The 13,454-nt window shown below is 39.3% G+C and overlaps 1 protein-coding gene across 2 annotated transcripts in view; it reads right to left on the reverse strand.

The window, feature by feature from the left end:
* LOC104586088 (phosphoribosylformylglycinamidine synthase) overlaps positions 1-13,181 on the reverse strand; it is a 29,657-nt gene extending 16,476 nt beyond the window's left edge. For both annotated transcript variants that reach the window (XM_010243207.2, XM_010243206.2), the window contains exons 1-2: positions 12,352-13,181; positions 5,642-5,697 (exon numbers count right to left, since the gene is read on the reverse strand). In XM_010243207.2, coding sequence (XP_010241509.2) covers positions 5,642-5,697; positions 12,352-13,165 — 870 coding nt within the window. In that variant the 5' untranslated portion in view covers positions 13,166-13,181. The remainder of the gene's footprint in view (positions 1-5,641; positions 5,698-12,351) is intronic.
* Between the last annotated feature and the right edge of the window lie 273 nt (positions 13,182-13,454).

Genomic DNA, 13,454 nt, shown 5'->3' on the forward strand with positions numbered 1-13,454 from the left:
CCATAATTTCTCCCTCTACCTATAGTCATTGGGGCCATACACATTTGTTAGTACCCATTCATACCCATCGTCCACCTGTCTGAACTTTAGGGAGACAGAATGATCTCCAATTAGCTCCTCCACACCTATGAGTAAATCTTCTTTCCACAAAGTCACAATCCCTCCTAAGGAACCCCACGAGGGAGCAGCCACCCACTTTATATCCCTAGAACTCCACACACTCCTTGCCCATCTGCAATCAAAATCCATTCTTTTGGACTCCTGAAGCATTACCACATCCGGATTAAACTTCTTAATTACCTCTTTAATTGTCGCTCTCTTCCTAATGCTGCCCAACCCCCTCACATTCCAACTTAGGATTCTCATTGAAAACTCTTAGCCTTAACCCTAACTCCTCCAAGATCTATTTAGACCCTTTTCTTCTATCCCCTTTCACTTCAAACTTCTTGTCCCCCTCAATATCTCTTTTTAATCTCTCCACTTCACTCAGCTTTCTATTCTTCATCATGCTGTCCTCTTTTTTTTGCATGTAGGCTTTTAGATCATTCAGGTTCTTCAGCTTGCACCCCAACTTTTTCACAAACTCTGCAACTGACTCTTCCCCACTAGTTTCCTCTTCTTCTAAAGTTGCACTCTCCTCACTCCTAGGAAACTTCTCATTCCTTCTCACATTACCTCCAACAACAGCCCTTTATGTCCCCTCCATGCTCCCTCTCTACATTTCCTTCCTCTCCACTTCACCCAAAAGGCTCTCTATGATTTCCCATATTTTTGTCTCCCTGCAAGTTTTCTCACCCACTTCCCCCCCCCTGTAGACGCACTGTGGCTTTCAGACCAAGGGATTCCGACTCTTGGTTGAGAAGAGAATCTGGAACAAGGGACACAGAGCGCTCATCAGTAGCCAAAACTAAATTGACAGAGTTGAGGGATTTACCTGAGGCAGAGCTGTGAGGAGAGAGCATAGGTGAAGGAGTGGTAGTCACTTTCTTTTTTGAGAAATTAGAGCACTCTGTCTCCCCGAGTTGGGGGAAGAAAATCCCTATCGCTGTATCAACACAAAGACCCCTTTCTGTACCCAAGTATGTACCTCTCTGTGAGGTACCCTCGTTCAGCTCTGAGAAGACCCGGAGCTACCTCCTTTTAGTCCTCTTGCAAAGCGCTAGAACTAGGGAAGGGCTCAGCCAAATTTGGGTTAAGATCATTCACCCGCTCCTCCCCCTCCTCCTTTCCCTCCCCCACCGAATACCACGTTGGCTAGAGTATCGGCTAACCAGTTTACCGATCTTCTCACCCATTTTATCCTAAAATTCATATTCTTGGTGATCCATAAAAACTTTTTTAACTCATCCATGTAGCACCATATCACAGATCCTAGATCCTAGATCCTTTAACCAACCCACCACCAATTTTGAGTCCCCTTCAATCACCAAATTGGTTATGTTCAAATCATTAGAAATTTGTGCTCCTTGTAAGGCTGCAACCAATTCTGCCTTGAGAGAGTCCCCAATCCCCAGTGGGCCAGAAAACAAGGCTATTAGTTTGCCTTCATGTCTCTCACAACCCCTCTTATACCAGCAGGTCATGGATGCCCCCTGCTACTCCCATCAAAATTCAGTTTCTAGAAAAGCTTCTTGCAACTCTAAACATCGCACAATCCCTTATTTCTTCCTTGCTTCTTTCCTTCTCAAAGAAAATTCTCACATTCCTCTCTTCCCAAATGGTCCAAACAAAGGCTGCTCTAACACACCTCCATATTACTCTTCCCCTCTTTTTGGCCAAGTAAATGTAGAAGGATCAAACATCAAGTTAGCCTCCACTAGTAAGAACCATCTGCACCCAAACAAAGAAAAAAACCAATTCCATATATCTGCAGCTATAGTTGTCAAGGCGGCGCCTAGGCAACGCCTAGGTGACAAGGCGCCCTTTGAGGCTCGCCTCGCCTAATTGCCAAGCAGTTTTGTACTATGTATTGTAAAATACTTGTTTATTCTTTATTTTTTGACATTATAATTATAAAATAGGCACTATTAAACTAAAATATTCATTTTCTATGTTTATATACTACTACTTTTTCTTTTCTTCATTTCCTATAACAAAAATAAGGGTTCAGCCCCTATATTTTTTGAATTTTCTTTTCCTTCTATTTTTTTCTTTTCATGAATATGTTGATTTTCTATACTTTAACATGAACTCTATACTTTTCTTATGAATAATTATTAAGGAAATATGGCTATGGTACCTAGGGAACTACCCTAGGATCTATTTTTTCTATATAAAAAAAATCCATCGCCTAGGCGACACCTGGGTGCCCGCCTAGTCAACTAGGCGACAAGGCGCCCCGCTGACGCCTAGTCTCGCCTTGGCGCCTTGAAAACTATGTCTGCAGCAAAAGAGAAAGAAATCAATAAGTGAGAGCAACTCTCATTATCATATTCGCACAAAACACAACAGTTTGGAGAGACATAAATTGGGTCTCCTCTTTTGTAGCATTTCCAAAGCATTAATTTTCCCATGAATTACTTCCCCACAAAAAGCTCGTATTTTAGGGGGAATGGGTTTGCACCAGAACTCTTTCAAGGGAAACAAAGGAGAGGACGAAGAATTACAAAGAGACTTGAAGAACAAAGCACAAGAAAACAGACCCTGAGGGTAGGGGACCCAGACACCTACATCACCCATACACTTCGAACATCTACTAGGAAACTAAGAGCCCCATTTCTTCAAAGCCACCTACATCACCCATTCAGCTACCTTGAGCCCCAAATTGAAATCAGCCTGCGTGACATATCATCCAGACCCAAACCACCCAATCCCAAATCCTTAAGCCCCAACTTCACATACAATCCTCCAATCCACCTCCTCCAAATGATTCTTGAAACCATAGAACCTCATTTTTTTAATTCCTAACTACAATTCTTTATCACCTCCCTATTGGTTATGTTAGAAATCATATTTAACATGGCCCAACCAGATCTGGTGGTTGGCCAAATTATTAAGAAAGAATTCTAACCCAACCCGGGAACCGATTCCCCAATAATTTGAAATCTGAATCTCCAAATTAATCTTGCACTGAACTGGACCAGATTTGAAACCCAAATTAAATGTTGATCGTACCTGATACGGAGTCCACAAAAACAGCTCCCAAAGTGGTAGTTCACACCCAATATCAGACCTAGATCGGCCTCCTGTTTAAGATGGTGCAGCAGTGTGTGTGTGTGAAGCCAATTCAGCAATGTAGTTTCAGCAAAACCGAACTCAAACCTCCTTGGATCAATGCAGCAGTGTGAACCTTGATGTGACTAGTGTTTTTCTCCAAAAACTTAGCTAAGGACTAAAGAAAATCAGTCCCTACAGTGGCTGGTTCGAACTAGGGTTTTGGGGTACAAGGGAAGAGAGAAAGAGTGCAAAAAAGTGGGGAGAATTTGGATGGTTCGCCCCCTCCCTCCCATCCCTTATATAGAGCATTCTCCTAATCCTATTAGGAGCTTATCCAAATCAAATTTGGATCAGGACTTGTCCATGTTTAAATAAGCCTTATCTTCTTTAAAAGAAATGGGTGCTCCATACTCATATTCGTGCCCATAGAAAGGCATTGCATGGCCACTTTAGGCTTGAAATTGTGTAGCGTGAGACCCACAAAGGTCTCACATGAGTCCACAAGGGTTCGGCCCCACCCATAGAAAGGGGCAGGCCAAATTCACTTCCCCTGACCCAATCAGATTGGGCTCAGTTTGGCCCAACATTTAAACATAAATGATCCTTGGATTCAGCCACTCTATGAAGACCCCAAGGATAACAGACTTATACAAGATGAAACCCATCAAGAAATCAGTCCAATAATGGTCTCTTGCCCTTAACCTCTCAGCCTATAATCATCAAAACATTGCTCACAGGGAATGACTTCTTCCCTAACTACAAAATGCAGTATCACACTCTCTGCTCAAATGGATCCCAGGATTAAAACCTTTTGCAAACATTTTTCCTTGATCTCGTCCTACTGCTACTCCAACCATTCAATACAAATAATCTTCTATGGGCCCATGTTGATGTTGTTTTGTTGCTGGTTCTCCACTAGATTCTCAGGAATAGGGGACAAGCTGCCTTCTGTCAACACTCAGGCTCTTTTCAACGGCATCTCCGTGATCAGAATGGAACCAAAATTTCTAAATGTAGGTCTGCTAGGATCGGCACTAAGGTGGTATGCCTAAAAGATGGTAGATGGAACTTGATGGGGTGATCAGAGGTTTTAGAGGTGAAGGGGGTTTCAGATCTCAAATCTAAGATCTAAGAGGGGATAAGGCGGGAAGAGTCTTTGAGAGCGAGAAAGTTGTAACTACCTTAAGGATTCATGAACAAGACTTGTAATAGTCACTTATGGATCTCTTCGAAGGTCCACTATTTATAGTTTTCCTAGGGCCCTTTTCCTTCCAGAAGGTTCCTTCTAGGCTTGCTTCTAGATGATTAACCCAATTTGCACCATTTATACTAGTTGGGGCATCGCCTCATGTCCCTTTAGGGTTTCAGTACTCGGGTTCTCACCTTTTCAGACGCACACACATGATGGCATGAGTTGTGACACCCCTTACTAGATTTGGATGTGGACATGCTCCAATGATGTGCAATCTAGCCAAATACTGATCAAGTATTTGCGATTTGTGTGTCTGGCTTAGTGTTCTATTGAGGAACAAAGTATTATGTATTGCAATGTGATGTAAGTGACTCTTATTGCATTTCAAATCACAATTGTGACCATTTAAGATCAATACCTTGCGCTATTATTTCCATCACAACTTATGCAATATGCGATTACCAATCACATCCTCTTTTAGGATGCACCAAGCATGGAGAGGATGCTAGACAAATGATCCAAACAAGTTTAGAGAATAAATCATTCCTTAAACAACCTGCTGCAGGAGTCCATCTATCAACCCAAAACTTGGGAACAATGTCAAAAATATTTTAGACTGAACAAATCTAAAACATCCTCTCTGAACAGAAAACAAAAAACAAAAGTCCACCACCTCTCTCTTAACAAAAATAGGATATCTAAGGTTCCATTCTCACAAGGGCCATCTAGTGACTATCTCCTCTATGTGAAAACCAACAAACCTACCCAAAAATTCTAAATGATTCCTTAACCACCTAGCCGCCTCCACCTCAACTATAAGAACTAATAAATCCATCATCAAACAGTTCTTTCAAATTGGGCCCATCCAATCAAAAGTCCTGATCATCTGATAGTATTCAAATACTACCAAGGGTTGTTGCAGCACCTTCAGTGACCAAGATGGGTCTAGTATTCTTGTTTTAAAAGAGGGCATGTTTTGCAACTTTAGTAAGTTCAAGTTCAATGAAGTGGAGCAAAGTGACCCACCACCAAGTAGTGGAGGGAAGCAAATAGCAACAGCTGAACATTGATGCATGCTGGATATTTTTCAACTTGATTGGTTGGCTAGAAAAGTATGCAACAGTAAATTACAATATGGCAAAAATATGGTGCATCATTAAGTTAAGCTAAACAAAAACTCATTTGGCAGTAAAATACGGAATAATTACCAGTTATGTGGAATTATATTAACCAAGAAAGCACATTAAAATATATACACGTGGACAAATTTCAATAGGTCACAGAAGCACTAACATGCATGACATCTTCTTCCATAAAGTCCCTCCCGCTCATTTTGTTATCCATGATTGCTGGAAATCAAGTTAATTAGATGTTATTTGTTGAAGAGAAGTATGAACATAACTATTTAAGAACTTGTTGCAAATATATGGAAGAAGCAAACTTTGTACCTACAAGACAAACCAAGAATAGTAGTAACATCACTTCCTACACAAGCTTCCAAGGATTTAAAACAGAAAATTTAATGCATATTTATGGTGATCTACATTAGCTACCTACTACGATTCATTGGTGTCACAAACATCATGCAATATAAACCTGTTAAAGATCATCCGGTTATTGACAGTTTAAGCAAAGAGAAGTGGGTAATCGATTCCAATAATGCATTGACTAGAATTGTTAGCAATATAAACCCTTAGAACAGAAGAAACAAAAGTAAAGAAGGTATCCTTCTATGTACCCATAAGAAAAAGATTAGATAATTCTCCAACATAAGGTTTGTTTCATTGTATGTTTTGGTTATGTTGGATATTGTCCTCAACTTCAAGCCTCCGATTTTATATTCTCACGGCCCCTATTTTTCTTTTTCCACTTCCTTATCAAAAAATAAAAATAAAAATAATCATCATTTACAAGCAAAAATATTTGAAGTTTAACAATAAGGTCCGTCGAGGATAATCGCACATATAGTTAAACATGGTTTGAAATATCAACATGCACCACTAGAAACATAAATGTCTCAAACCCACAAGCAATCTTGTGTTGTACACCTAATTTTGATAACGGATCCTTACAAACAAGCTTGAAAAAAAATGCTTAATCGAATCCTACTGGATTACAAATCATATTTATGCATGTTGCATTATATTGCAAATTGAATCATTGTAGACAAACAACAAAAGAATGCATTCTTATGGCTAACCCTACAAGATAATAGCAGTAACCATGCCCCCATTCAGGTGATAGACCTCTTTGGCTTATCTTTTAAGCATAGGCACATAAGCCTGATTTCCAGTACAAATACAAATTCAGAAATCCTGGGTGAGGTTTTATATTCAAGTTTCTTGGTTGTTATAGGATTCTGGGTATACAGGGAATAGGTTTTCTAATCAACTGGTTTAGGATAAGGGTGGAAATTAGAGAAAGAGTATCTGAAGATTTTCTAATACACCAGTTCCTTCAAAATTTAACAAATGCTTAACCTAAGCCCGACTAGTTACATCCCTAGTTTAGGAAATCTCTCTAGATGACCTAGTCCACTCTATTCGTGGAATAAATTTAGGCCTAAAAGAATTTACTCTAATGTGAACTAGAGCAGACACACATATTCGTGCCTACAGACAATATCAGCTTATAAACCATAGTTGTCAAGGTGATGTTTAGGCAATAAGGCGCCCTTGGAGGCTTGCCTCACCTAATCGCCAAGTAGTTTTGTACATTGTGTTATAAAATACTTTTATATTCTTAACATTTTGAGATTATAATTATAAAATAGGCATTATTAAACTAAAATATTCATTTTGTGTGTTTCATAGTTTTCAAGGCACCAAGGCGAGGCTAGGCGATAGGGGGTGCCTTGTCGCCTAGTTGCCTAGGCGATGGATTTTTTTATGTAGAAAACATAGATCCTAGGGTAGTTCCCTAGGTACCATAACCATATTTCCTTAAGAATTATTCAGAATTTTCATAAGAAAAGTATAGAGTTCATGTTAAAGTATAGAAAATCAACATATTTTTTTTATCAATAACAGAAAACTTTCATTAAATTATAAAGAAGATTAAAATACAAAGGTGGGGGAGGTAAACCCTCTTACCACCCCCCCAACAATAAAATTACGTAGTAGCCCAAAACAATTGGCCTCTTCCCACCCCCCGTTTGGCCAAAGCATCTGCAAATGAATTAGCACATCTTTTAACCCACCGGACACGCACATCCATGCCTTGGGTTAGCCACTTGAAATGCCTTTTTTCATTAATGTATGCCCATAACCCATCATTTGCCTTCTCTATCCAGCCAATTACCACTGGTGAATCTCCTTCGATAATCAACTTATTTATATTCAACTCCTTAGCCCTTTTTACCCCCTCCAGGAGGGCCTGAATTTCTGCTCTCAAAGAATCTCCAACTTCAATTGGTCCTGAAAATAGAGCTATAACTGAACCTATCTCTGTTCTGAACACACCACCAACCCCTGATGGCCCTGGGTTTCCTTCACTGCTCCCATCAAAGTTGAGTTTGATAAAGCCTTCCATTGGAGGGAGCCACATCAGATGGACATTGATTCTTCTAGGAGCCAAGACTGCTATTTCCTGCCAATTATTCACGATGGTCTCTATTGAAGCATCCTCAAAAAGATTCAGTGTTTTTACCCATTGTGCTACCCTCAAAGAGATTACTTCTATAATTGTGTCCCTGCTTCTTTCCTTTTCAGCAAATATCCTTTGGTTCTTTTCCTCCCAAATCGTCCAACAAACTGCTGCCTTGGTGCATTTCCACAAGATTTTTCCCCTCTCTTTGATCCGGATACCAACTGCATAGGTGAAGAGGCTACAAATGCTTGATGGAGGAGTCCACCTGCAACCAAATAAAGAGAGAAACCACTCCCAAATAGAAGAAATAAAAGGGCAGGATGTAAGTAAATGAGAGCAAGACTCACCATCAGCTTTACAAAGGGTACACTAGTGCGGGGACAAGCACCAAAAAGGCTATTGCATGTATTAATTCTTTCCAAAGCTATTTCCCAACAAAGTGCTCTGACCCTAGGTGGGACCGGTCTTCCCCACACTTCTTTAGAAGGGAAGGGAAAGGCAGGAGTAACAGAAAAATGGGCCAAGGCATTGAAAAAGGAGGCACAACTGAAAGAGTCAGAAGAAAAAATTATCAAAAAAAAAAAAAAGAGCCAGAAGAAGAAAGGGTCCAAATTCGGGAGTCCCCCTTTGACAGATCTGAAAAAATCTTTTGAAGTACCTGGATTAGGGACCACATCAATATCATCTCAGAATCTCTGAGACCTCGTCTGAAACCCAAATCCCAATTAATCTGAAGTCCTGGGCCAACCGAAGGAACTAAAGATGAGGCAGTTGAGTTTTTGTACCTAGAAAGGGAGAATAGGGAAGGGAATTGATCCTTAAGTGGTGTCTCCCCCACCCACACATGCTCCCAGAACCTTACCATATTTTCAAAACACAAATTGTACCTAACAAAGGGTAGAAAACAAGGAAGAATGGCATGGATGGCTTTCCAAGGTGTTGTTGCTGAAGCTCTAGCCGAAATTCTAGCGTCCCAACCATCTTACGTCAGCCCGTGGATGCAATTATTTTTGTTATAGGGGCCGAACCGTTATTTTTGTTATAGGAAAAGAAGAAAAGAAAATGTGTTGAATAGAAAATGTGTAGTAGTAGTAGTAGTAGTACTAGTAGTAGTCGTAGTAGTAGAAAATGTGTTGATTAGACAAAATTTTAAGTTTCCTTACTTATTGGTTCAGGTTTTAAAGTCTTTGGGACAGCATTTGGCAATGTTTATATTGATTAAACCCTAACAAATAAGAAAATAATAAAAAGAAATTAGTATATAAACACACAAAATGAATATTTTAGTTTAATAGTGCCTATTTTATAACCACAGTCAAAAAATAAAGAATAAAAAAGTATTTTATAATACATAGTACAAAACTTTTTGGCGATTAGGCGAGATGAGCCTCAAAAGGCGCCTTGTCGCCTAAGCGTCACCTTGACAACTATGGTTGTGCTTATATACTAATTTCCTTTTATTATTTTCTTATTTGTTAGGGTTTAATCAACACAAACATTGTTAAATGCTGTATTTTCTTCTTCTTCTTTTCCTATAACAAAATAGGGGTTCAAGCCCCGTATTTTTTGAATTTTCTTTTCTTTCTTCTTTTTCTTATGAATATGCTGATTTTCTATACTTTAACATGAAGTTTATACTTTTCTTACAAAAATTATGGATAATTATTAAGGAAATATGGTTATAGAATCTAGGGAACTACCCCAGGATATATGTTTTTTACTTAAAAGAATCCATCATTGGGCAAGCGCCTAGGAGACTAGGTGATAAGGCGTCCTATCACCTAGCCTCGCCTTGGCGCCTTGAAAACTATATTATAAACTACACCTTGTAATGGTTGCCTCCACAATCATTACTAGTAGGGGTGAGCAAATGGGTAGGTTCTACCCAGAACCGAATGGAACCAACCTCAAACCAGCCTTGAACCAACCCTATCCAATCTATTATAAGGTAGGGTCTAGTTCCAAATTCTTGGAACCGACCCCCACCCAGGCCAGTTCCAGGGTCTAGGGGTTTACCCTACGTCCCTACCCGAACTGACCCAATGAACCGGCCTTGGTTGGCCTTGGTGGACTCAGCCTTGGAGAAGAACTTGACTTGAAATAAACCCCAAAATATTTTTAAGGATGTGAAGATTTGAGCCCAAGCACTCATGGTTACAAAAGCCATGGTCTCTCTTGACCATTGAGTTACTTAAGTATTTTTTTTATCAGTAATGTGATTTGATCAATTGTTTTCATTTTAATATTTATATGTGTATAATAAATAATGTAAAAGGTAATATTTACAAAATGTAAATCATAATGACAAATTTTCAACCATAGATTAATATACTATGATAATCTACATATTAAATTGCTTAATTTAATCAATAAAGATAATATAAGTTTTAAACTATATATTATCATTATTGAAAATTTTGAAGGTGTTTCATTTTTTTTCTTGAAGGGGGAGAGTAAGGAAATAATAGGTTCCATGGATAGACCCGAAACCCAACCCCGGAACCGACCTTCGCAAGGTAGGTTTCGGTTCCATGGATATCCCTTTTGAGTTCCATGTTAATTTCCACATGGAAGGAAGGTTGCTGGGTCATTTAAGGTGGGAGCAGTTTTTCTAGTCAAATCATTTAGCTGAAAAGGCTGAACAACCAAATAATCTTCCATGTGGAAAATTAGTTTGAGGTTCAAAATAATCCCATGCAGTCACTCATTATTCCCTATTAATATTGGCAAATTTGAAACTATAAAGCATAAACATTGACCCTTGGTCAGGAAAAAAATAGAAAAAAAAAAAGAAAACCATTCTTTTGCAGAAAATTCAACATTAAGAATGTTGAAAATTTCAATCACCATCTTACTTTTAGAAGACACTGATAAAAAATGGCCCATATATTGATATAGACTGGAAGGTTGCATAGATAGCTAATCCAGATGGTCCCCCACATGATGGAACAGTTTCATATCTGCGACATTTTTTTATCAGCATTCATATCTGCAACATTATACTTCAATATGGCAGAAACTGGGTAGGTTGTCTAACAAAGCTCCCTACTTGATCCAACTAGTGTATTTTTTCCATATATGTATTACCTACTTCCATGTGGAGGGATGATGTGGCTAATCTGAGCCATCCACAAAGTAGGGTACCGCCACATGATCTCTCCACATGCAGAAATAGGGATGTCAAGTAGGAAAATTCTCTTCTTAATCCAACTATGCTATTTTGCACGTGGCCAATCTGAGCCATCCAGTAAGTAGTGGATCACTTGGACTGGCCACTTATTCAATTGCCCAGTGTACATAAGCTCTGTACCCTGCCTTTTATCAGTGGGAAAATCTGTGATGTCAGAACGACATGATACCTGAAGAGCTTTAACCAATCAAAACCCACCCATGAATTTTTGATAAATACCACCCAATTGAATACCACATTTATGACACCGGTTGATTGGTCACAAAATTTTCGGATACCATGTCTATCCAGTATCATAGTCAAACCCTTCTTAGTATTTCCACAAGTAACATTGGCTCTAGAATGATTAAGTATTGTAATCTTAAACTTGTCCAAAAAAGAGGGGCACATTTCAAACGTGTCGCAAGATTTTTTGGCTCATTAATAGAGGATGGCAAGATGAAAGTATGGCACCATTTTAGCAAGCCAGCTTTCCACGTTTAAGATTCTTTCATCATTCTGACTTTCTACGTTAAACAATCTGACTACCAGCACAAACCCCTATATATGCATGTATGCATGTAGGTATTTATGTCCATGTGTGTGTGTGAGAGAGAGAGAGAGGGTGGCCTATTATTGCATGGATTGAAAGGGATTTTTGAACTAGTAAATCCTGATTACATATAGAAAGATATCCTGATTCAGCTCTTGAATTGAGAAACTCAAATTATTGGCCTAGTATAAATAAAAGCCTGCAAGAGGCAGAGATGGATATTAATCCATCACAGCCCATATTCATTTTCGTCATATACACCCATCGTTTGCATGGGCTATATTCACAGAGGGATACTTAGAATAGGTCCGGGTCACTACATTGTCGTTCCTATTTATTGGGAGAAAACATAAAATAGTCATGTAAAGTGTTAAGGTAACTATGGAGTGGATAAAGCGCATAAAAATCCGTTGATCCTTGGGATTACCTTACCCATTCCATTGCAAGTTTTGTTCTGTTTGTAAAGCTCCCCTGGGAATCGCAGACTAGCCAAAATTTTCACTCATTTGTGCAAATTCTCCCTTCACTTTGCAGCAGTAGAGAAAGACCGAGAGTTACATCAACAATAAAGCGAATTTCCTTACTAAACAAATAATAGTTCAAATTAACATGCAAGAAAAACACATCCAGTGCCAATTACCAGAGAAAAAAAGAGGTGCCCTCTAAAACGTAGAAGGCACAGACAAAACTAACCTCTAATAATTCTATTCGCCTCCCTCTGCAACTCCTCCTTGTTAACCATTAGGGTCGGCGAAGGAAGCGAAACTGGCCACCAACTAGGGAGCTTCTTCTCTCGTACTGTGACACGTTTTTGCGGCTGCATTTCTTCGACTTTCGTCACCATTACTCGAGCAGGTGAAAGAGGATTAACGGAAACACTTAAGTTCTTCTTCCTTTCTTCACTCCCCCTAAATCTCCCCCCGACAACCACCTCTCTACCTCCAAGACTCCGATCCCTCCTCCAAATCAGACTTCCATACCCAAATCCAAGTCTAGACCCAAACCTAAACCCTAAGTCCACCAGAACCCTCACAGAAAACACAATGACGCAACTCCACAGCACAAAATTCGCCAAGAACAGCAGCGAAGAACGTCGACAAGAGATTACAATCCTCCGGTCGCTATCGATCATAACCAGAGCCTGCAAATCCCTGATAGCTTCCTTACCGGACGAAACGAATCGATGTAATCTCACTTCGGATGACCTGATAATCCTTCTCAGCGATGTAGAAGCTTGGTTCGCTATCTCTTCTATGTCGATTACCATCTCAATTTTTTCATTGGAAGCCGGTTTCGTCTTAGTCTTTGGTTTTCGGCGACGGAGAGAACAAGAGATTCCGATGGTCCGGATATCTGTATACTTTAAATGACGACATTGTCGCCCATGGAGGCAGCGAGGAGTAGAAACTGAAGACGATAATGCTATTAAGCTTGCGGCTTTCATGAACACGGATGCCGGTATGCGAACAACAAAGAGTGAGAATATGAGAGTCAGAGTTTTGTACATATGTAGGGAAAGTTTTGTATATATCCCGGTATGTTATTAATTACCGGAACTTTAAAACGATCCGTAAGAAGATTTATTATCAATCAGTACCATCACGTGATATTAGTTGCGAGTTAAATATTTTTGTAATATCAAAAATAACTTTTATAAAAAGAATTTGGACCATTTTACACTTTTCCCTTCCCATTTCCATAATTCTCTTTTTATTCAATCTGAATTAAACGAACGAGAGAGGAGACTTAACTCAACTCCCACAATTTTACCCAGCGTTAATTATCGCTCTTCATTC

This window comes from Nelumbo nucifera, chromosome 1 (assembly GCF_055504915.1).
Source record: "Nelumbo nucifera cultivar China Antique chromosome 1, China Antique-T2T, whole genome shotgun sequence".
Taxonomy (NCBI): Eukaryota; Viridiplantae; Streptophyta; class Magnoliopsida; order Proteales; family Nelumbonaceae; genus Nelumbo; species Nelumbo nucifera.